Here is a 21440-nt window from a genome sequence, read left to right as displayed (position 1 = left end):
AATCCAAAATAGTATTTTGAGTTATATAATCAAGAAGTATGAATTTGATAGTAGCTTCTGGATTGTGTAATCCGGACACATTTAAAAAAAGTTTATGGATTACATAGTTCAAAAGTTAAAAAAGACTTCCAAATTATATAATCAAAAAACTAATCATTCATCGGAAAAAAAACTTACAAATTATATAATCTAAAAGCTAATTATAAATTTAAAAAATGACTTTCAGACTATATAATATGAAATATTACGGAGAAATATTTTTGGAAATATAAAACCGACAGCATTGTTGTCATTGGGCTCGGTGTGCACTGGAGAACATGCATGATTTGGGCAGTTTCTTTCTGCACCCCTACATTTTTCTTCCTACACCCGCACAATTTTGTAAATTTTGAAACTGACCCCACAACTTCGAGATCTGGGAAATTTTGAAACTGACCCCACAATTTCTTTTTGCATATTTTTACTTTGGATTAACACTATTATTCATGTACTACTGAAAGCATCAATCTGGGAGATTACCGAATGCGCCAATACGAAAATTTACCAGAAGTGCCAATCCGAAAATTTATCAGATTTCATAATCCGGAATACAAAAGAAAATGTACAGTTTATATAGGGACAATTTTGTCTTTGCACAACTTTATGGGTGCAGGAAGAAAAATGTAGGGGTGCAGGAAGAAACTACCCATGCTTTGAATGGGATGTTCAAACACCTAAAGTGTCCATGGGCTTCTTCCTCTTCGCCTAACATTTTGTGTTTCTTAGTCATGCGTTTTACCTCCAATAATATTATTCTAAAATTATTATTCTTATAATTAATTCAAAACTGCTTTTGTTTTAGAAAATATTAATATATTGTGATTTAGTAAAGAACACTTATCAATCTTAAATTTTAAATTTGGAAATTATTAAATGTAAAAAGTTCTTAGTGAGTATTTCTTTTTTCATATTTTTATCTCTTTTACCAATTATAGTTTTTATTCTTTTTATTATTTAGTTTAGTTGACATATTTAATTTATTTTTTAATATTAAACATAATTATATATAAATGGTAAAAATAAAAATATGAATACACAAACACTATTTTAATTTAATTAACATCTTTTATTTAATTTTTAATATTAAACGTAATTATATATGTATACCTATATATAAAGAGATTCTTTATTATAACTGCTTTTTGGTATACACAATTTTTTTCTTACAATTGATTATTTTGTCATCTCATATGAATTACTTCAAAAATAAATTATTTTTTAATTTTTTAAATTAATATTAATGTACAACTTTTTATATGATTTTTCCACTTTTTCATGTTTTCACACCAAATCTTAAGTATAAAATAAAATAACATTCATTTTCAATCTTTCCAATCACTCTCTTAACTCCATTTCAAACAACTATATTCTTTAATAAATCTATTATTATTTTTATCTACTATCAATTCAATCTTTCCAATCACTCTCTTCACTCCATTTCAAACAACTATATTCTTTGATAAATTTATTATTTTTTTTATCTACTATCAAGTCAATTTTAACTTTAACGTAAACATCATCACACTCTCCAATTCCAAAACTAGTTCTGTTATGTATGTTAAATTTTGATCATCGTAAAAATTGAGTAAAAAGAAAAAAAATGCGGATACACACGCATGTATTTTCGTAGTATAATAATAATAAAATTATTTTAATATATGTTACAAAAAGGGCTAATAGTATTTACCGACATATATTTTATTTTTTGAAAAAGAAAGAAGTTACCTGAATAAATAGCGATAAAAGAAAGGCGTGACAGAGAGGGTTGACTAGAGTAAGCAGCGTGGGAACGCTGTTTCCTCTCTTTTCTTCTTCCAACTCCCAAACGAGATCTGCAACAAATTCTTCAGATCTTCTCTGTTTTCTGCTTCTGCTTTCTCGCTCTCTAAACTGCGCCGTTTTGGCGTTCATCATCTTCGAATCGCGTGATGGAAGAACGGAACCAATCGCGGTATGTGAAGTTGACTAAAGATCAGACACCTACCGAAGATATCACCCCTGGTGAACTCAATCAGCCAATTCAGGTTCCTCAGGTAATCGATTAATCCTTTTATTCCCCAAATTTGTATGTGTAACAATTATGAGAAACCTTGTTCATGGCTTCTTCGCTGATTCTATTGAAAAATCGCGAAGGGGATAAATGCTCTGTTATTTAATTAGTTTGCAATTACAGTCATGCATGCACTCTTCAAATGCCCGCGTTTTTCCTTTTGTTTTAGGCCTCATTCGTTAACCATTCACTCCTCTCTCTTTAATTTGTCCTCGATTACTTTCGCCGGTGTTTTACATTGTACACTCTGAATAAATTCCGTTGGTAGCGAGGAATTGAATCTAGGAACCACGCGCCAACACCACAAATTGAATCGTTAAAACTCCAAATTTAATTGTATGATTGTGTTTAGAGAGATATTGGATCGGTTTAAAATAGTGTATTACTAAACATTCCTACTTTAGATACACCATTTGATATGTCTTTTTTGTTGATTTGACTGTTCCGTTTTCATGTAAATCTTATGAAGTTAGACGTTAATAAATAAACCTATTTTATTTTGATAAATTTAAAAGTAATATCGGGTTAATTTTAATATATGATGAATTTCTAAATCATTTTAGATTGATGTGAGATTTTATGTATGATGAAAGGAACACACCGATGGAAGTATCCAACAATTTTCTGTTCATGGTCTAAGACTAATTTTGACTGACACTGTGTAAATTGACCCCTGTTCGTTACTCATGCATGCATATCCATATAAAAATATAATGTTTTGACTTATGATACAAATTGTATGTGTAAACAATGATACAAGTTCGGAAAATTGGGTTTTGTTTTTGTTTATAGACCTTCATTGTTTTAAGGATACTCTGGGCCTTGATTAAAGTGGCCAAACCCCTAGAGCCTATTTTTTCCCTTCAGATTACTTGAACCTGAGATTATCTTGAGGGGGAGTGATTTTCTTTCCACTTGGACAAGCAATGCCCTCTCCTTATTTTATATTATTATTAAAATATTTTAAATTTTTAAAGGACATGTCCTTTTTCTTTAAAAATTTTAAATGAGTGTTCATACTGTCTTAGAGTTGAGAAATATTTCTAGCAAAACTGAACCTAGCATTTCATTTAAACTTTAAAAAATATAATTGCCGGAGTTGTGTCTAACGCACAGACACAGTACCATAATGAGGTGTTTATAACTCACCCCGACTTTAATGGGAAAACTTGATTTGACTGGGGTTGCATTAGGTTTCAGGTTTTCTCCAGTTTTAAATAGTTTGGGGGCTGCTCTCACCTAGCCCTGTTTTGCATGAAAACTACAAGAATACAGAATCTACTTGTTGTCTCACTCTGATTCTCACATGTTGCTTGCATTCTTTTGAATTTTACAAATCATCAATGTTAGTAATTTGTGATTAAAGAATAACAATATTAATCAATTTAGACAAATGAATAAATACTAGTACCATTTGATAGCTTTTGGGCAAAAAGCATCAGCAACAAATATGGGGAAATGTTTGCATTAAGTAAACGAAATGTAATAAAAATATTTTTTTTAAAAGTAGTAGTGGGAGTGGGCAGGGAAACACAATCCCCACCAGGCAGGGGTCAGGATGATTACCTATTTTTAACCTCCAACAGGGATCGAAGGGGTCGGGGATATTGCCTAGGAGCCAGGAGCAGGGATGGGGATGACGGAAACAAACCCAACCCCGCCCTTTGAGTAGCCTATGTGGTGGTTTTGTGACTTATGTGAAAGTGGAAATGGAGTGTCTAATGCTTTTAATTTAACTAGTTATGCAGTTTCTTTTTTAAATTTAAAATTTCAATCAACAGTTTCTGGATCTGAGTCACGGTAATATGCAAATGCTAAAAACATGTGTCTGTATTTCTCTGGGTTTTTTAAGTGACTTCATATTTGCTCGTGGTTTTTGATACTTTTCAGTTGGATGTTCGCAAGTGCCCTGAATGTAGACAGCCGCTGCCTGAAAGTTATGCACCTCCCGCAGATGAACCTTGGATGACTGGGATCTTTGGATGTGCTGAAGACAGAGAAAACTGTAAGTTAATGCATGACCAAGCTCTCAAATTGTACTAGTATTGAGTTGAGATGGTAGCAATGATATATTCTAGATTAGTCAACTGAGATTTTTGGAGTGGTCATTCTGTGAATAGCCTCCATGCGTTTCTTTTTTGCCAATGTAAATGTTTCAATTGTTGGGATTTAAACTTAGCTATATAAGGCTAGAATTCAGATATTTGAATTCATTTAATGCTAGCTAGTTGCCTTGCCTGATACTAAAGTAAAGAACGAGCATCAGTATCACATTTTTTTATAGACGTCCTTGACCAAGTTGTTCTCTTTCTATCAAAGTATATTCAATATATGTATGGTTGGGCCATTCTTTAAAGTTCTATGTGAAGGATTTATATATGTATATATGGGAGAAGTTTGCATGTTGCTGACATTTGACATACTGCAGTAGAGAGCTGCTATCTTTTACATGTTTTTGGTCTTCATTGCAGGCTTGACTGGACTGTTTTGTCCTTGTGTATTATTTGGGCGAAATGTAGAAAGATTGAAGGAAGACACTCCTTGGACTGGGCCGTGCATTTGTCATGCCATTTTTATTGAAGGTGGCATTTCTCTTGCAATAGCAACTGCAGCTTCAGCTTCCATCTTTCCTCTTGACCCAGGGACTGTATGTCTAATTGTTGAGGGTTTATTTTTTACATGGTGGATGTGTGGCATTCACACTGGTCAAGTGCGGCAATCCTTACAGAAGAAATATCACTTGAAGGTACATATCTTGAAAATACTTTTTCATCGGGACAAATGGTTGAGTTAAATATGGAATGGTCTATATCAGATATCCCTATACTAATTATTAGGTTTGCTTCAGATTTGTAATGTAGAATCCATGCGGGTAAAAATCATGTCCTTTGTGAGCTTATTCTGTTGCAAAACATGCTTTTAATTTCTTTTTGGACGAGGCAATCTTTATGCAAGTAGATGTAGATGCATAACATTGGAAGGGGACAAATGCAGACCTGCTGTCTCTAATATAAGTAGCTGACCATGAAATCCTGAAAAACTTGGTAGTGTTATCTATTAGTTGATAAATCTAATATCATATGATTTTTTTTTTTCAATTTGAAAATATATCATTGGTATTGGTCAACTAATCACATCAAAATCACAAACTTCTCAAAGTTCTCGTGGAATTCTAAAAGCCAAAATTAAAAAGATATAGAAACAACCTAGACTATAGCCTATAACCCCACCATCATACATCACCACCCAGTTGAATGAAATTAACCTCTGCCACCTCGAGTATTCGGGTTCTCATCCCTAAAATAAAATGAAAAAGGTGGAAATATGAGAATTGGGTTTTATTCTCTGACGCTAAATGCACAAGAATTATGCTACACATAAGGACAACCTTGCTTAACTACTTGTTCGTGTTACTCTGGGTAGCAGATTAGGGACTGAAAAGGCTTGCACAAGATCCAGGATTTAGGAAACGAAACCAAAATCAGATTAATTAATTGATTGATGAAGATCTGGAAAATGGGTTCCAGAGATGGAGGAGGTGGCGTTAAAGCTCCCTGCACCTTAAACGTTCTCTGCTGAACGATGCCACTGGAGGTAGTGTTAGCCGGTGATGGGTGGGTCGTCGAATCTGAGAAGGAAGTCGTCCATGGGTGGTTGCACCCTGCAACTTCCTCATGTCAGTGTTTTCTTGTGCTCTCTTTTTCCTTCAACTGCCACTCCCCTCCGCTCTATTTTTTGTTTTCTTTTCATCCCCGCTGCAGTAGCCCCTCACACTCTCCTTTTGTTTTTTTTCTTCTAATATTATCTTCTGTTTTTTCAATACTACAATACCAGACATGTAATCTCTTCCCTTATCTGATGTAACTTGTAGAACTGCTCTTCCTTGTTTTTCAATGATGGCTATCTGGGCAATTTATTTAGACATTTTGCGTCAGTTATGAGAACAGAGCCATGCTAACATGGGGTAAGAACCCCGACATTAGGCAAGCACCACAAGATCAAAAGCCTAATGGCTGTGTTGGCACAGTGGAAGATTTCAGATGGTCAAATTCAGTCCATATAGCATTTGTTGTGTTTCTTAGAACCTCGATACTGACGCATACATGATCTAGTTAATTCTCTCCTGTGGTTTTTCCTTTGATTTTTAATTTTACATGAATTTTGTTAAAAATGCATGCTCATTCATTTCTTTATGATTGCAGAATTCACCGTGTAATGCATGTTGTGTGCACTGCTGCTTGCACTGGTGTGCCTTGTGTCAAGAACACAGGGAGATGAATGGAAGGCTCTCAGACAACATGTTTTCAGAAATGACCGTTGTAAACCCACCTCCCATTCAAGAGATGAAATCTACAGACGAGAAGGAAACGGCTGAAACATCTTCTCCCAACAACACCGACCATACTGATTTGGAGATACAGGCTGTATAAGGAAGGCACACCATTGTTAATATTATGAGGTTGAGGATTTCCTAATAGGGATTTTTTTCTTCTTTTCACCTTTTACTGCACTTCTTTCTTCTTCCTTCATTTCATGTCTCACATGTAGGTTTATCACATAAACACAGCTTTCTTCGGCTTTAGATAGCCTAATTATACCGAATCCTTCATTTTAAATTTGTTTTCCTGCTACAATTGCCGTGTCTTTCTTTTAATTTTTTTTTCTGCTTATTTTTCATATTTATTTCTGTGTGAAAATGTTAAGTGTTAGATTACACACCAACTAAAGATTAAGACATTTCACAGTTTATAAACGGGTGTAAACCTTACCCGTATATAATTGGGTATAATTGGGTGGAAATCTTATTTCATAAGGCAATTTTATTAAATTGAGTTAAATTAAAATTTATCTTTTAATAAGTATTGAATTAAAAAAGAATTTAAGTCAGCATCCAATAAATCATTTTGGGACTGATAAAACATCGCATATGTGTTGGATTTGTTTATGCAGAGAAACGGGAATTTGGTTCCAAGAACACTTTAGACCCGCCAATAAACTTCACGTTTGCATGTGAGTCATTCAATGTATCCAATGTTTGATAAAACAAAAACTAAGAAAGGCGGCTACTTTAAGTATAAATCATAACGAATTTAGATCATACCTTCAATGATTTTTAACAAATGATATATTTTATTTGCAGTTCTGATAACTAAAAAATAATTTTTTAATAGCATAAAATATTATTTGATAAAAGCTTCCAGTCAAATAATTAAATGAACAAAAGTATACATTTCTCTCGAGATTTCTTAAAGTATAAGTAATGTGTATTACAAATTTTACAATTATGTTTTTCTTTATTTTAAATTTATTATATATCTAATTGTAAAAATTGTTATGTGAGTTGAACAGGTAACTAATTACATTAAAGAGTAAATAAATTATATATGACAAATATGGTAAGATCCTACAAATTAGAAATTAGGATAACATCTTTATAAATTTGAATTACATAAATTTGAATTACATAAATCTAAATCTGAAAACTATGAGATAAATCAACTAATACTATTTTATTAAAGATAACACCACAGACCATGAATAAAACAATTTACTACTAAACATTAAAAAAAACTTTTTATAAAAAAATAGAATATGTTTTTATTAATTACATCATACATTCTTAATACATAGTATTTATTTCATTGTTAGAGAATAGAGGAACAAAGGAGAAACCACAAATAATACTATATAGGTTCTCTTTAGTGTATACAATTACAATATTTATAAAAAATAACATAATTTAATTAGGACTTGTTCCAGGGTAGTTGCGACTTGTAATCCTCACCAGTTAATGAAGATTATAAAACATAATTATGTGGTGGGGGCGGTTGGTGAAAGATTATTAAACTTAACAATAGAGTGTTATTAATATTATCTTGGTCTTCTGTGCTTATCCACATCCCATTTTTATTATACATCATCTTCTTGAAGTTTACCAGAAATAATCCAATTGATAAACAAATATAGGTATTTATTCAACAAATTGATCGAAGTTGTGGTAAGATTCTGCACGCCATTTATTCAGAAAAAAAGATAAAAAGATTATACACACACAACTCAAGAATAAATAGAAAGAAAACAAAATATGGTGATTATTATCCACAGCTAAAGGAATTTGTGTGGGCGTTGACTGTGCCAACAGGGATCACAGAAAGGGCTTGGAAAACCCAATCATTCTTCTTCTTCTTCTTCTTCTTTTCCTGTTTGGTGAGAAAACTGATAAAGAAGGGTATGGGAGGCGAAGACGTGTTCTATGGCAACGATGACCACAGAGAAATGAACGATAGCATGTACAAAGAGGATGTGATTGAGTCGATGAGAAGAGAACAAGAATCCAAAGACCTGAAGAAGCGCAGAGAGAAAAACTGCTGCTACTCCTACTTCCTTTCATGCTTCAACTTCTTCACACTCCTTCGTGCTTTCATCAACTTCTGACATTCTTCACTTTGTAAAATACCTTCTGCTTTTCGTTTTCTTACTTTTCATTCCCAATCTTCATCATACTCTGTAAATTACTTTTCTTTCTGTTCACCCTTTACCAATTATATATACCAATCACTTTGTTGCTCTTCTTCAATTCCTCTGCTTAACATCAAATTTTAGACCTAGGTTCATCCTTTTGAAGCATTCACATCACTATTGGGTTACTGTTTCCTCTGCTTTGATTATAAGAAAGTACTCATTATCATTGTTTGATTATGAAGGATGCTTAAATTATTGATTCTTCTACCTGGTAAAAAGATATTACAACAAACTGTCTACTGTAACTACTTTTCACCTAACCTGGTGAGATGTGTAAATTTTAAAAGTGATTTGTTTGTAAGTAGCAGAATCCGTTTACATTTTTTTTTAAATATTTTTAATGTAATGTTGTTATTTATAAATTTATAACAATTATATTTTTTTCAGTTTAATATATGATAAATTCATAAAACTAATTACAAATTGTAATATATATATATAATTTAATAAATGAATTCATTATAAAAATTGTAGTTCTTATAAATTACATATAAATTCTAGATCTCAACATTATTTTTTGTTTGGTTTATCATGTAATCAACTTTATGTAATCTTGTAGGTTCAATTTCATTTATCCATTTTCAATGCATGCAAAATTGTGATCTTGTAATGATTGTAAGGATCATAAAGTATGCTACACTCTCCGAATTGTTCTATAATCTGTACTCTATGCAAGCCAGGATATTTTTAAAAAAAAAATTATACTCCCATAATAAATTTTTAATATTTATTGAGAGAATAAATGTCAATAGGATACTTTTGCCATTAAAATTTAATTTGTGATATTTTAATAATTTATTTATATTTCTCTGATATTTATAAGTGCTGTAAAATTTGGGAAGAGACTACCAACATGTATATTCATCATGTTGAAGTATATTAGATGAAAATCTTGTTGTTATGCTTCATATGTATTAGATGTGGCTATAATAAATGTTGTGACAAATATATATGTGACCGTTATTTTTAAGAAGATAAATTATTTTATTATTTTGAAATAAAAGAAATTATGCAATTATCTATTTTATTAAATAAATAAAAATATTCTGTTTTTATATGATAAATGTATAAAGTATTTTAAAAAATGCTTTGAATAGGAAATAAAATATTGTAAGTGTTACAATATAACATGCTGAAGTATATCTAGGGAACAACTTGATGTTATTCTTAAAGATATATTAAGTGGGACTACGGCTAATGTTGTAACACATAAAAACAATAGTATTAAAGATAATGTTGTGACATATATAAAAACTATAATATGAAAAATTTATATGTAGCCGTTTTTTTAAAAAGATAAATTATTTGGTTATTTTAAAATAAAGGAATTTACTTAACTATTTATTTTATTAAATAAATAATAATATCTTTTATCCGATAAATGTATAAAATATTTTAATTTTTTTTTTAATTTGTATTAATAAACATCTACATTTTATTTATTAAAGGACAAAGTATATATATATTAACAGACAAATTATTATATATATAGCCATTATTTCTAAATAAATGTTATTTAATTATTTTAAAATAAATCAGTTTTATTTATTAAAAATGAATAATGTAAATACTTTACACTTTTTTCTCTTGACAAAAAAATTATTATTAGTATAATAACTATTCAAATAAAAATATATTATTAATTATAAAATATTTTTATTAAAAAATTATAAATTAAATAATTTTTTTATTGTGAATAAATCATTTGAATTTAAAAAAATAAATATTTAGGGAATAAAACTATAATAAATTATATATATAAAGAGGTATATCTCTTTATATATTATTATAGATTTAATAATTATCATACTAAAATCTATAATAACTAAAACATTTATAAATATACAACACGTTAGAATTTATAAAAAGTACAATATTATTTATAGTATAAATTACACACACAAATGATAAAAGCTATAACTAACAAACACATACTAGTACCTTTTAATATGTTATCTTTTATCTTAAACAAAAAAACAATGAAACTATAACTTGAATTAATTTATAAAAGTAAGATAATGATAGAATTTATGTATCTTTCTAAAGTGAAACCAGATTCATGCTCTGTTGATTCTCTGTGATTTGATTAAAGTTTTTCTGTTAAGATTTTGCATATCATATATCATCTGTGTACAAAAAGATAACAAAGCCACATATAAATAACAGTAAGGAATGAAGGTTGAGAGTGCGAAGAAGATCGTAGCGAAAAGTGCAAAGAAGATCGTAGCGAAAAGTGCAAAGAAGATAATAGCCAAAAGTGCGAAGAAGATCATAGAGAGAAGAAGATCATAGAGAGAAGTGCGAGGGTTTTGTGACAGAAGGATGAGAGAGTGTGAGGAATACCTGGGAGACGTGTTGTACGGCGACGACGATCTCGTAGAAATGAAGGATTTCATGTATAGAGAGGACGTGGTTGAGTCGATGAGAAGAGAACGAGAATCGAAAGAACTGAAGAACAGAGAAAAAAGGCGCAGAAGCTCCTGCTGCACTGAATGCTTCTGCTTCTTAACGCTTCTCCGTGCTTTCTTCAACTTCTAAACCATCTTCATACTATGATATGTTTTTGTACTACTTACTTTCTTTAATACAAAATTTAGCTTTTGTTTATCGCAATCATCCAATTTTTTTCTTCTAATTTGCTGTTCCTCCATAGCTTAGTTAGTTGATAACTGGATATCATGATATTTTGATATCCAGTTTTTTTCTACAACCATTTTACAATCAACAATAATGTTATTTTCATATATTTTTATATTATTTAATTATAAATTTATTTTTTATTATATTTATTTTTCCAAAACTATCAAATTAAGAATTGTATATAGGATGAAATCATAGGATTTTAACTAATAATTATGTTAAAATAAAAGATTTAGATAACTTTACGTCTAACACATGGCATTGTATTAAAGTGAACCGGATCGTAACAAAAAATATAAAAAGTTTGAGAAAAAAAATACATAAAAAAACAAAATCTTTCTTAACAAGTTTTCTTCAAAAAGAAATATCATAAAACTAAAGTTGTACATCAATATAACCTTAAATATGATTTCAGTTAAAAATATTTTACATAAATTATTTTTTACATATTTGATTTCACAAACTTGAGCGTTAAACAACGCGCAAAAAAAAATCACTATTAAATAAAATTATCATAAAATTACTTTCTATAATATACTAAAATTAAAAACAAGTTATAAAAAACCACACGTGTTTCCTTTATTTAAACGCCTAAAACTAATCTAATAATACTAATATAAAATATTTTAATTAGTTAACTATATTTAAATAGTTGAACTAAACGCAGTCGTTTCTTTCTTTTTAGCTTTTTTTTTTATCGATAATCGCAATTCATTTCTATCTTCTATAGAAGCTTTTCGTTATTCCCTGTATCGAGTGACAACGCTCGCAAAACCTCAGCAACAATGGCGCTTAAAACCCTATCCACTTTTCTCTCACCTCTTTCTCTTCCCAAATCCAAATTCCCGCAACATTTCCTCACCACCAAGCCTGGCCTCATTCTCTGCGACTTCTCGCGCTCTCAGCAATCGCGTTTGCCCGCCGCCGAATCGGAAGGAACCGGCGCCGCCGCTCCGTCGCCGGGTGAGAAGTTTCTCGAACGCCAGCAGTCGTTTGAAGCTGCCAAGCTCATCTTCAAAGAAAACAAGAAGAGGAAAATTAAGAAGGTTAACGCTGTAAAGCCTTCTAGAAACGTCGCTTCCTGCTACGGCTGCGGCGCTCCGTTGCACACTTCCGATGCTGTCGCCCCTGGCTACGTTGATCCTGAAACCTATGCATTGGTATTTTTTCATTCTAAATGCTCTTTTGGAAGCATCATTATGCATTGGCGCACTGGCTGTCGCTGAATTGCGGTACGCTGATTGCGTGTTTGTGTTGCAGAAGAAGAAACACCGTCAGCTTAGAACCGTTCTGTGTAGACGGTGTCAGCTTTTGTCGCACGGCGAGATGATAACTGCCGTTGGCGGACACGGAGGATACCCTGGCGGTAAATTATTCGTTACCGCTGAAGAGCTTCGACAAAAGCTGTCTCACTTACGTCACGAGAAAGCTCTAATTGTCAAATTGGTAAACAAATTCTTCAATTGGATAGACTGAATAATGACCTTAAGAAGCGTTAACTGATTAGATATGGAATTAGGATCTTAAACGGATAACAGATGTGTAATGTTTTGCAATTGTATTTAGCTTAGGTGTTTTAGAATTTTTGCTCCGAGGAAGCATTAGTTTAATTAATAGATGGATTCTTAATGAAATTTACATTCAGCTTAATTTGAGAAAAAGAGAAGCTCGTAGCCTACAGTGCAATCTGGAGAAAATTTTAAATTTTAAGTATGGATATTGCGTGAAAGCTAGTTTTTAGCAACTAGTCGGCGGGTTGTTGATAAACACTTGCTTTATACCTGTATGTGTAATCAATTGTACCTTCTGACCCGACTTTGGATGCTGAGAATCTCTGATAACTAATCAAGGTTATGCAGACAAATTGAAGGTGTACGTTAAAATATTCTCTCATTTTATCCAACGGAAGAACTTGTCACATAAGATATTTCAATCATCATAGAAGATTTCATATTCTGTTATGGTTCAAGTGTTTTTTGTTTACATCCAATTAATGGCAATGAATGAAAGGAATAAAGCTTCTTCATCTAACTTGTTCAAGTAACCGCATGTAGGTTGATATTGTTGACTTCAATGGCAGTTTTTTGTCTCGTGTACGAGATCTTGCTGGTTCTAACCCAATTATACTGGTGGTGACTAAGGTAATGCTATGCATGCATCTTATTATTGTTTTAATTAGACTTTTTCTTTAATAAATGTATGATGAGGTTTAAATTTAAAATATATTGTTTTCACATTTAATAGAATTTTCTTTGTAGGTTGATCTCCTTCCAAGAGATACCGATCTTAATTGTGTCGGGGATTGGGTTGTAGAGGCTACCACGAGAAAGAAGCTGAAGTAGGTATCCTCTATGTAATAAATTAATTATTTACTTGAAGTATTTGTAATTGGTGTCATTTTTGTTCCATTTTATAGTATTATAAGTTCAGAATGACAAGGCATTCACAAAACGGCCTACTTTTGATGTTAATCATTGATTTAAAATACAATTCATATAATTTTCTTTTATTACGTGTAACTAAAGAAAACTTTATAACTAAGTTGAAAAGTTTAACTTATCAAATTTCAAATGCTGATATTCATTGCAGTGTTCTCACTGTTCATCTCACCAGTTCCAAATCATTGGTTGGAGTAACTGGAGTGATATCAGAAATCCAGAAAGAGAAGAAGGTTCTTTTCTTCATCATCGGTTACCTTTTTCTTTATAACTGATTTAAAAGGTTCTGCAGAGAGGATGGCTCACATCTAAGACGTTAACTTTTCTACATTTCAATTTTACATCTAAGATGGCTTCAACTTTGTTTTCCATGTTTATAACGATGTTGAAACTGTACTGGAAATGTTATGACACTCATGGGTGATGTTGATCTTATCATTTTGTTCTAATTTGAAATGTTTTTTTATTTAAATTTAACTTGTCGTATGCTGTAGGCTGCTATAGCTTTTAGACATTCTTGGAATAGGAAACGTGAGTGGGGTTCTCGTTTCTATTTCGTTTTCCCTGTTGTCAAAAGCATTAAAATCAATACCAACTACATTAATGATAATTAATTATATATAAGTGAGATAGTGATGATTTTTAGCAAAAGAAATGTCTGTGATAAGCAGGCTGAATTCCCTAAAACACTTGACATTTTCAATTCCTGTCCTGTGTCACTGTTTAATTTCTGTAACCTTAATTTTCTCTCTACTTAAATTTCTTTTCTTTTCTTTTTTTGTGTAGGGAAGAGATGTTTACATTCTGGTAAGTCTCCGAATTTGAAGTTTAATATTCTTAAGCAGGTGATGATTGACACATGAGTTCATGTTCCTGCACTTGCGGTTTTATTGAATTCTCAATGGAATTTCTGTGTTTGTGATATCTCTGGTTTATCTCATTTGCATAAATGGAAGGATTCAGGTGTTAAATTTCACTTGGTTCATATTTTTTTCCCCTAATGTAAAACATGTACCAGTCTAAATTTCAGTTCAAAGTTTGGAAGATGGTTGGCTTTATTGTTTCATTTATAATACAAATCTTAAATTTTCCTGATTATGTGTGTTTGTGTATAAAATTCTTTCTCCTTTGGTCATTAAGCTCCTAAAGTCATCAGTTTTGCCTGGACATCAATCAATTACAACTTTTATTTTACAGGGTTCAGCTAATGTTGGAAAATCCGCCTTCATCAATGCTTTACTAAGTAAGTTATATTTCCATGCAAACCTAAATATTAGGACTAGGTCTGTTCGTTTTCAGTGATTGGAAAATTGCTGTTAGTGGTAAATATATATTGCTTTAATTATGTTGAATTCCTTTGCTGCCTTGTACAGAGTTTGGTATTATTTTTTGCCTATATGGTCATTGTGCTTGAACACTTCGATCCCTTGGATGCTGAACCATGCAAGCATTAGTTGTGATAAAGTAGTTCCTAACAGGTTAAACACCATGCATACTATACAAAACAGTGTAGGCTTGTACATATGATTTACACTATATAGCAGATGTTTCATAAACTATTTTTTCCTTTGGCTTGGTTCTTCCATAGCTCAAATTAATGTTTAAATAGACGGTATATGTTTTGATTTTTTTTTATTAAATTGTCTCCCTTCATTATCTCTTCATCTCTTGTTTTGCCTATAATTTAGGCAAATCCAAATATTTACGTTTTTTCAATGTTGACTTTTTAATATTTGATGTCAGAAACAATGGCTATAAATGATCCAGTGGCCGCATCTGCACAAAGATACAAACCAATACAATCTGCAGTTCCTGGAACTACCTTAGGGCCAATTCAAATTGATGCTTTTCTAGGAGGAGGGGTATGTCATTCTGATAAATATATGGTTAAACTAATCAGTTGGTCCCTAAGCTATTTTGAATTTTTTTAATTAACAACCCAAACTAAAAAATTGATTAGGTCTTTGCTCTTGTAAATTTTGTGTAATTGGGTCTGTAGGGTTTCTAAAACTGCTATAAGTTTTCATTTTCTGTCCTTTTTAATTTGATATACTAACTTTAGGGACCCAATTATATATTTTTTTAGTTTAGAGACCTAATTAAAAGTTCTTAACAGTTTAGGGACCTATTTATTAATTTATCCTCCATATATATAGGCAGCTATTTAATCTTATGATTATTTATTTATTAATTTGTTTATTTTTACAAAAACTCATGCAGAAATTGTATGACACTCCTGGAGTTCATCTCCACCATAGGCAATCTGCCGTTGTTCAATCTGAAGATCTACCTTCCCTTGCTCCTCGGAGCAGACTGAGGGGCCTTTCCTTCCCTGTATGTTATGTTCAAAACTAGACATTCTACCATCATGGCTAATACTTACTTCATCCTTATTGTTTATTGCTAGAGGTCTCTAGTATCTGCGGACAATGTAGAGCAAGGAGCTTCCATTGTGAAGGGCTTGAATGGATTTTCAATTTTCTGGGGAGGTCTTGTTAGAATTGATGTCTTGAAGGTTTTGACTATACACTTACAAGTTTTGCATCTTGTCATACGACTATTTAATTTACAATTGACTCCCTTTTCCTTGTCTAAATAATTTCATCAGTATTCATAATTTCAGGTTCTCCCAGAAACTTCTTTGACATTTTATGGGCCCAAGGGAATACATATTCATACGGTACCCACAGAGCAAGCAGACGAGTTTTATCAGGTATTGTGATTCAATGTGTTTAGAGAAACAATTAGAGATTTAACTCAACACTGTTGCTTACATCTGTACTAAAACTGTTATAATTCGTAAAACGCATGACCTGTTTGTGCTTGCAAATTTGAGCAACTAAGTATATGTTCAATTCTAATCATTGGAAAAGTAACGTTGCTTTAGTTTTTCTCGTGTAATAAAAAATTTGAGAATGCGAGTTTGTGATATGGATTTATTGCCACCAGTTTGTAGTTTTTCTGCTTCTGTTTACTTGAACATTATTCCTGAACAAAAGAACACTTTTTGGTGCTACAACTGCCGCTATATTTTCATGTGTTTTGTCTAATTAGACTAATCAGAGGCGAAGAAGCTATTTCAATTTTATAATATTATATCGACTGCGTCAACATACTAGGGTGGAATTTATAACTACTACCAGTTGTGTATATGTAGAGTTGCAGTAGACTATGGAATTTTCTCAGAATTGTAAATTTATGTATCTTACCACCTCAGACCTGAATGAGGGTTTCTCTTTATTGTCTCAGAAAGAACTTGGTGTTCTCCTGACTCCACCAAGTGGAGGAGAAAATGTTGAGAGCTGGAAAGGGCTCGAATCAGAACGGAAATTGCAAATAAAATTCGAAGATGTGGAAAGGTATGGTCCCGTCCCGAGTTAGTTCTGTAATAGGTAGCTTTCAGAGGTAAAGGGTTTTATTTTGTGGTATTCGAATTTTGAAACCTTGTTTATCTCATTCTTTCAATTGATTGATGTCATTTAAGCAAAAAATGCTTTTATTTATGAATAGTTGTTAAATATGAATTCCTCTTTTTTCTTGTTGGGCAGACCCGCTTGTGACATAGCTATATCAGGTCTAGGATGGTTTACTGTGGAGCCAGTTGGTAGGTCACCCAAAATCTCACAACCAAAACCTGTTGAGAGTACTGGGGAATTGATTTTGGTCGTGCGAGTTCCCAAACCTGTTGAGATTTTTGTGAGGCCACCGATACCGGTAGGCAAGGCTGGAGCAGAGTGGTACCAGTATGCAGAATTAACAGAGAAAGAAGAGGAAATGAGACCCAAATGGTACTTTTGAACTGTGGCTTATTCTATGTATTTTTATTCTTTTTGAGGGAGCTGGGTATTATGTGGGATTCTTCGACCATTACCCAAATCTTCTGGCAACCCATTTTCCATGTATTATTAGCATGATTAGTTTTAAAGTTATAGCATAGCATAGCAGATAAATGATAGCATTTTGCCATTCTCTTAATGTGTACTCGTAAATGAGGGATGTTGACAATATTTTTGAATTTTCCGTGCTAAAATTTCATTCTTGCTGCCAAGGATGAAACCCTTAAACGCTTTAGCAAAGGGCTCGGATGGTTAATTACCTTTCTAATCCATCTTTTTATCTTAAGTTAATATATAATAATTAAACTGTTATCTTGTTATAATTTTTGATTTGTATATTTAAAATCTTTAATTTTTTTTTAACTTTATTAAAATTTAGTTAATCTGATATTTTAAAGTAAATAAGGAAGTTATTAAATGTTTATATAAAATTTAGAAGAAATGTGATTATTTTTTATTAAAAATTTAAAAAATAACAATTAAAGGGAGCATGAGTGTGCTTATGAAAAAGTAAGTATAATTTTTCTAAACAATATTATAATACATATTTGAAATATTATGGCGTGATCTCTACTTTTTATATGAAAAATGTGTAATGATTAAACTCAATTTCAAATACTTTACACGACATTTTAAGAAGTTAAAAATAATTATAATAAAATTGTAAGATATTAATTATTGAGTAATTTCATAGTCAACCAATTATAAATTATTTTAGGAACAGCATTTAAGTAGTTATTATTTTTAATGGAATGAAAATATAGAGCACATGAAACATTCTAATTAAATTCTTAATAATCTTTGTTAAGACACATGTTTAATTTTTTTAATATAAAACAGTTTTATACTTTAATTTTTAAAAAAAGACTTCTGAATACTCTAAAAAGTTTACTTCTAGGTGCATGTTGATTCAATTGAAATAAAGATTCTATTTTTTTAGGATGACTAGAAATTCTTAAAAACAAAAAGTTGCATGTAACAGTTAATAACACGAACAAAAAGATGATCTCAGATAAGGGGCCACATCGGTCTGCAGTTATAGACAGTTAGTTTTTGTTTTGAAATGCATACCTCGTTTGCGAAACGGCTTGTCTTTTTCTAAACAAGCATTTCCAACTGCATGCATATTTATGTAACATGTAACGTAACTTCTTCATTTCTCTGTCTCTGTTTCTCTCTTGATACCGTTTTCTCAGTTGCAGTCACAATAATGGCTCCATCTTCTGTCATTGTCACTTCCCGTTTTCATGAATCCATCACTCGCCATGCACTTCGCTCCTATCTCTCTGAGTTTATCTCCACTTTCTTCTATGTCTTTCTTGTCGTTGGCTCTGGAATGTCCTCACGTCAGTACCCTCCTCCTTTGCCTTTCCTTCCCATGCATAAAAATCCATTTATAAGTATACGTGTATCTTTCTGTTCACTCTTGTTTTTTCCACATAAATCGGTGCATGATCATAGTTCACAACCACTAAAGGATTTTCAAAAAAAGAAGATAAAAAGGGAACTAGATCAATTTCTAAAGCCATTATGGTGGTTTTATTTCTGGTATATGTTACGAATGAAAAGGATTCAGGTTGCAACTTTTATATGTTAGACAGCAACACACGTTTCTGTATTAAGCATTCAATTCTTGCAGGGAAGTCAACAATAAACAGTGCAAGAGGGTAGTTCTCTTTTAGTGCAAAATCATTTTTTTTAAGTTACATGTCCTTATTCTCGTGTTTTGCCATTTAATTTCACTCAGTTGTTTTTTTCTTCTGTTTTTTCATCTAATAGTGGTGATTGTAATAAGAAACATGCTTGTGTTTTTCTAGTTTTCAATGAGAATTAATTTTGTCTGAAATAGTTATTTCTGAAAGGATAAATAATTTCCCGCACAGCATATTTCTCTGAAATTGGTTACTGTACTTGAATTTCCACATTTTGTGTGCATGGTTTTATTGCTCGGGGAGTGTAGTAAGGCATTTGAAATGCAACAAGAAGTGTTCATGCAATAAAACATCTTCACAACTTACATCCCATGAATCCTTTTACTAATGTCCCTCCTTATCTTTTTGAAAAATGGAGCATGTCAGAAACTGATAGGGGCTTACATAATCTTAAACTGAGATTTTTCTTTTTCATTTTCTGTGATTTGATTAAATGGTGTTGGAGAAATGACAGGGAAGTTGATGCCTGATGCTTCACTGAACCCAACAAGTCTGGTTGTGGTTGCCATTGCAAGTGCTTTTGCTCTGTCTTGTGTTCTGTATATTGCATGGGACATCTCTGGTGGACACGTGAATCCAGCAGTGACCTTTGCAATGGCAGTGGGAGGTCACGTTAGTGTACCAACTGCTATCTTTTACTGGGTTGCTCAACTTATAGCCTCTGTTATGGCTTGCCTTGTTCTAAGGGTCATTGTTGTTGGCATGGTATGTTTCTCATCCTTCACTCATATTCCTTTACTTCTTTACCTTTTTAATTTTTTCAATCAGGAAATTGAACATAAAGATTACCAAAATGGAGTTAAAACTTATTATATTTTATTGAAAAATGATACATTAACAACCTTGTTCCAACATACAATCCTGTTTCTTTGCCTAAAATTTCAATTTTTATATAAAATAACAAAAATATTTTTTTTTATATCATCAATTAGAAATTGTTTACTGGAATAGGTTTTCGATGCTCTATTTTATTAACTTATCATAACAAGAAAAGTGATATATTTACAAATCCATTTCTTTGACTAAAACTTGCATCAGTTTACGAAATGACGAAAATAACATTTTTTCATATCATCAATCACAAGGTGTATATTGGAGCAGATTTTCAAAGTATCATTACTGCCATAATAAAGAGGGCGAAATTCTACAGAGAATGGAGTTACCAAAATTAGTATAACCTTTATAGATGAACTTGGGATTGAATAAGTCTATGAAACTGTTTTACACTAACATTGAATATGAATAACCTATTTTGTTTGTGTATTATGGCTTGAACATGTAAGTCTTATATACCCCTTTGCCTTCCATTTGTCTATTTTCAGCATGTTCCAACCTACACCATTGCAGAAGAGATGACGGGGTTTGGAGCATCAGTGTTGGAGGGTATTCTGACATTTGTTTTGGTGTTCACAGTGTATGCAGCCAGGGACCCTAGGCGTGGTCCAATGAGTCCTAATGGCATACTTTTAGTTGGCTTCGTGGCTGGGGCAGGTGTCTTAGCCGCAGGTCCATTCTCTGGTGGGTCAATGAACCCTGCATGTGCTTTTGGCTCAGCAACCATTGCAGGGTCTTTCAGGAACCAAGCAGTGTATTGGGTTGGACCCTTGATTGGTGCCACCATAGCTGGTCTTCTTTATGACAATGTGCTGTTCAGTTCTTTTCCTACAGAGCTTTCAGAAGGAATTGGGGTGTGAACTGTAGTTTTATGCAATAAGTTGAAATTTGTATTTCTTACTTGCTATGTAACTTATCCCATTTTATGTCACTAGTGTTTGTGGAAAATCTGTCATTGGCTTGTTTCTATTATTAGAAAAGGAGACATAATTTTCACCTCTTATGTAGCAGCAATATTTATGCAGTCTGTTTTTTTTATTCAATGAATGTTTCTTTAACACTGATAAGTATATTCACTCCTTTTTCTACTCTAGATTTTGTAATTTTGTTTATCTTTCCATCACATTAATAATATTATCTCCTAATTTTCTTTCAATCCTTCTTATATTTTTTTCCCATCATCATAACAGTTCTTACATATATCTTTCACCACCATAAATTTGTTGTGAAATATTTTAAACTTATCCCTATTTTTTTCAAGTCATTGTAACCAGATACAGCCACTTGTTTACAGGATTGTCCTACATGTGAGCCTAAGAAAATTGTAGCCATTGTTTGGATGAATTGAAATGTTTTTAATGACTTGTTT

The 21440-nt window shown here is 31.9% G+C and overlaps 3 protein-coding genes and 1 long non-coding RNA gene across 4 annotated transcripts; 3 read left to right on the top strand and 1 right to left on the bottom strand.

Annotated features, from left to right (window-relative positions):
* Positions 1-1758: 1758 nt before the first annotated feature.
* Positions 1759-6723, top strand: LOC137810934 (cell number regulator 6-like). Its single transcript, XM_068612440.1, has 4 exons — positions 1759-2072; positions 3980-4094; positions 4561-4835; positions 6292-6723. Exons 1-4 carry the CDS (start codon positions 1968-1970, stop codon positions 6517-6519), a joined length of 723 nt encoding a protein of 240 aa, XP_068468541.1. The 5' UTR covers positions 1759-1967; the 3' UTR covers positions 6520-6723.
* Positions 6724-8043: 1320 nt separating this feature from the next.
* On the bottom strand, positions 8044-11158 carry LOC137810930 (uncharacterized). Its single transcript, XR_011080992.1, has 2 exons — positions 10955-11158; positions 8044-8745 (listed from the first exon to the last, which is right to left on the bottom strand). It is a non-coding gene; the product is annotated as an uncharacterized lncRNA (long non-coding RNA).
* Positions 11159-11939: 781 nt separating this feature from the next.
* On the top strand, positions 11940-17793 carry LOC137821794 (NO-associated protein 1, chloroplastic/mitochondrial). The gene is made up of 13 exons (XM_068626552.1): positions 11940-12411; positions 12512-12697; positions 13306-13392; positions 13510-13589; positions 13841-13922; positions 14476-14496; positions 14887-14932; positions 15433-15551; positions 15910-16023; positions 16097-16204; positions 16313-16402; positions 16939-17048; positions 17238-17793. Exons 1-13 carry the CDS (start codon positions 12037-12039, stop codon positions 17485-17487), a joined length of 1668 nt encoding a protein of 555 aa, XP_068482653.1. The 5' UTR covers positions 11940-12036; the 3' UTR covers positions 17488-17793.
* Positions 17794-18456: 663 nt separating this feature from the next.
* On the top strand, positions 18457-21089 carry LOC137825817 (probable aquaporin TIP5-1). The gene is made up of 3 exons (XM_068631608.1): positions 18457-18871; positions 19692-19942; positions 20560-21089. Exons 1-3 carry the CDS (start codon positions 18646-18648, stop codon positions 20929-20931), a joined length of 849 nt encoding a protein of 282 aa, XP_068487709.1. The 5' UTR covers positions 18457-18645; the 3' UTR covers positions 20932-21089.
* The last annotated feature ends 351 nt before the right edge of the window (positions 21090-21440 follow it).

This window comes from Phaseolus vulgaris, chromosome 11 (assembly GCF_000499845.2).
Source record: "Phaseolus vulgaris cultivar G19833 chromosome 11, P. vulgaris v2.0, whole genome shotgun sequence".
In the NCBI taxonomy this organism is placed as follows: domain Eukaryota; kingdom Viridiplantae; phylum Streptophyta; class Magnoliopsida; order Fabales; family Fabaceae; genus Phaseolus; species Phaseolus vulgaris.
The sequence above is the reverse complement of the archived record's forward strand: the minus strand, read 5'-3'. Positions and strand labels throughout refer to the sequence as shown.

Excerpts from the sequence above, each read along its gene's own strand:
- LOC137821794 (XM_068626552.1), top strand. The coding sequence starts at position 12,037 with ATGGCGCTTAAAACCCTATCCACTTTTCTCTCACCTCTTTCTCTTCCC. Across the intron at positions 14,497-14,886 it reads GAAGAGATGTTTACATTCTG|GGTTCAGCTAATGTTGGAAA; the intron begins GTAAGTCTCCGA and ends TTTATTTTACAG. Across the intron at positions 16,205-16,312 it reads TTAGAATTGATGTCTTGAAG|GTTCTCCCAGAAACTTCTTT; the intron begins GTTTTGACTATA and ends TCATAATTTCAG.
- LOC137810934 (XM_068612440.1), top strand. The coding sequence starts at position 1,968 with ATGGAAGAACGGAACCAATCGCGGTATGTGAAGTTGACTAAAGATCAG. Across the intron at positions 4,095-4,560 it reads TGCTGAAGACAGAGAAAACT|GCTTGACTGGACTGTTTTGT; the intron begins GTAAGTTAATGC and ends TCTTCATTGCAG. Across the intron at positions 4,836-6,291 it reads AGAAGAAATATCACTTGAAG|AATTCACCGTGTAATGCATG; the intron begins GTACATATCTTG and ends TTATGATTGCAG.
- LOC137825817 (XM_068631608.1), top strand. The coding sequence starts at position 18,646 with ATGCATATTTATGTAACATGTAACGTAACTTCTTCATTTCTCTGTCTC. Across the intron at positions 18,872-19,691 it reads TGGCTCTGGAATGTCCTCAC|GGAAGTTGATGCCTGATGCT; the intron begins GTCAGTACCCTC and ends GAGAAATGACAG. Across the intron at positions 19,943-20,559 it reads GGGTCATTGTTGTTGGCATG|CATGTTCCAACCTACACCAT; the intron begins GTATGTTTCTCA and ends GTCTATTTTCAG.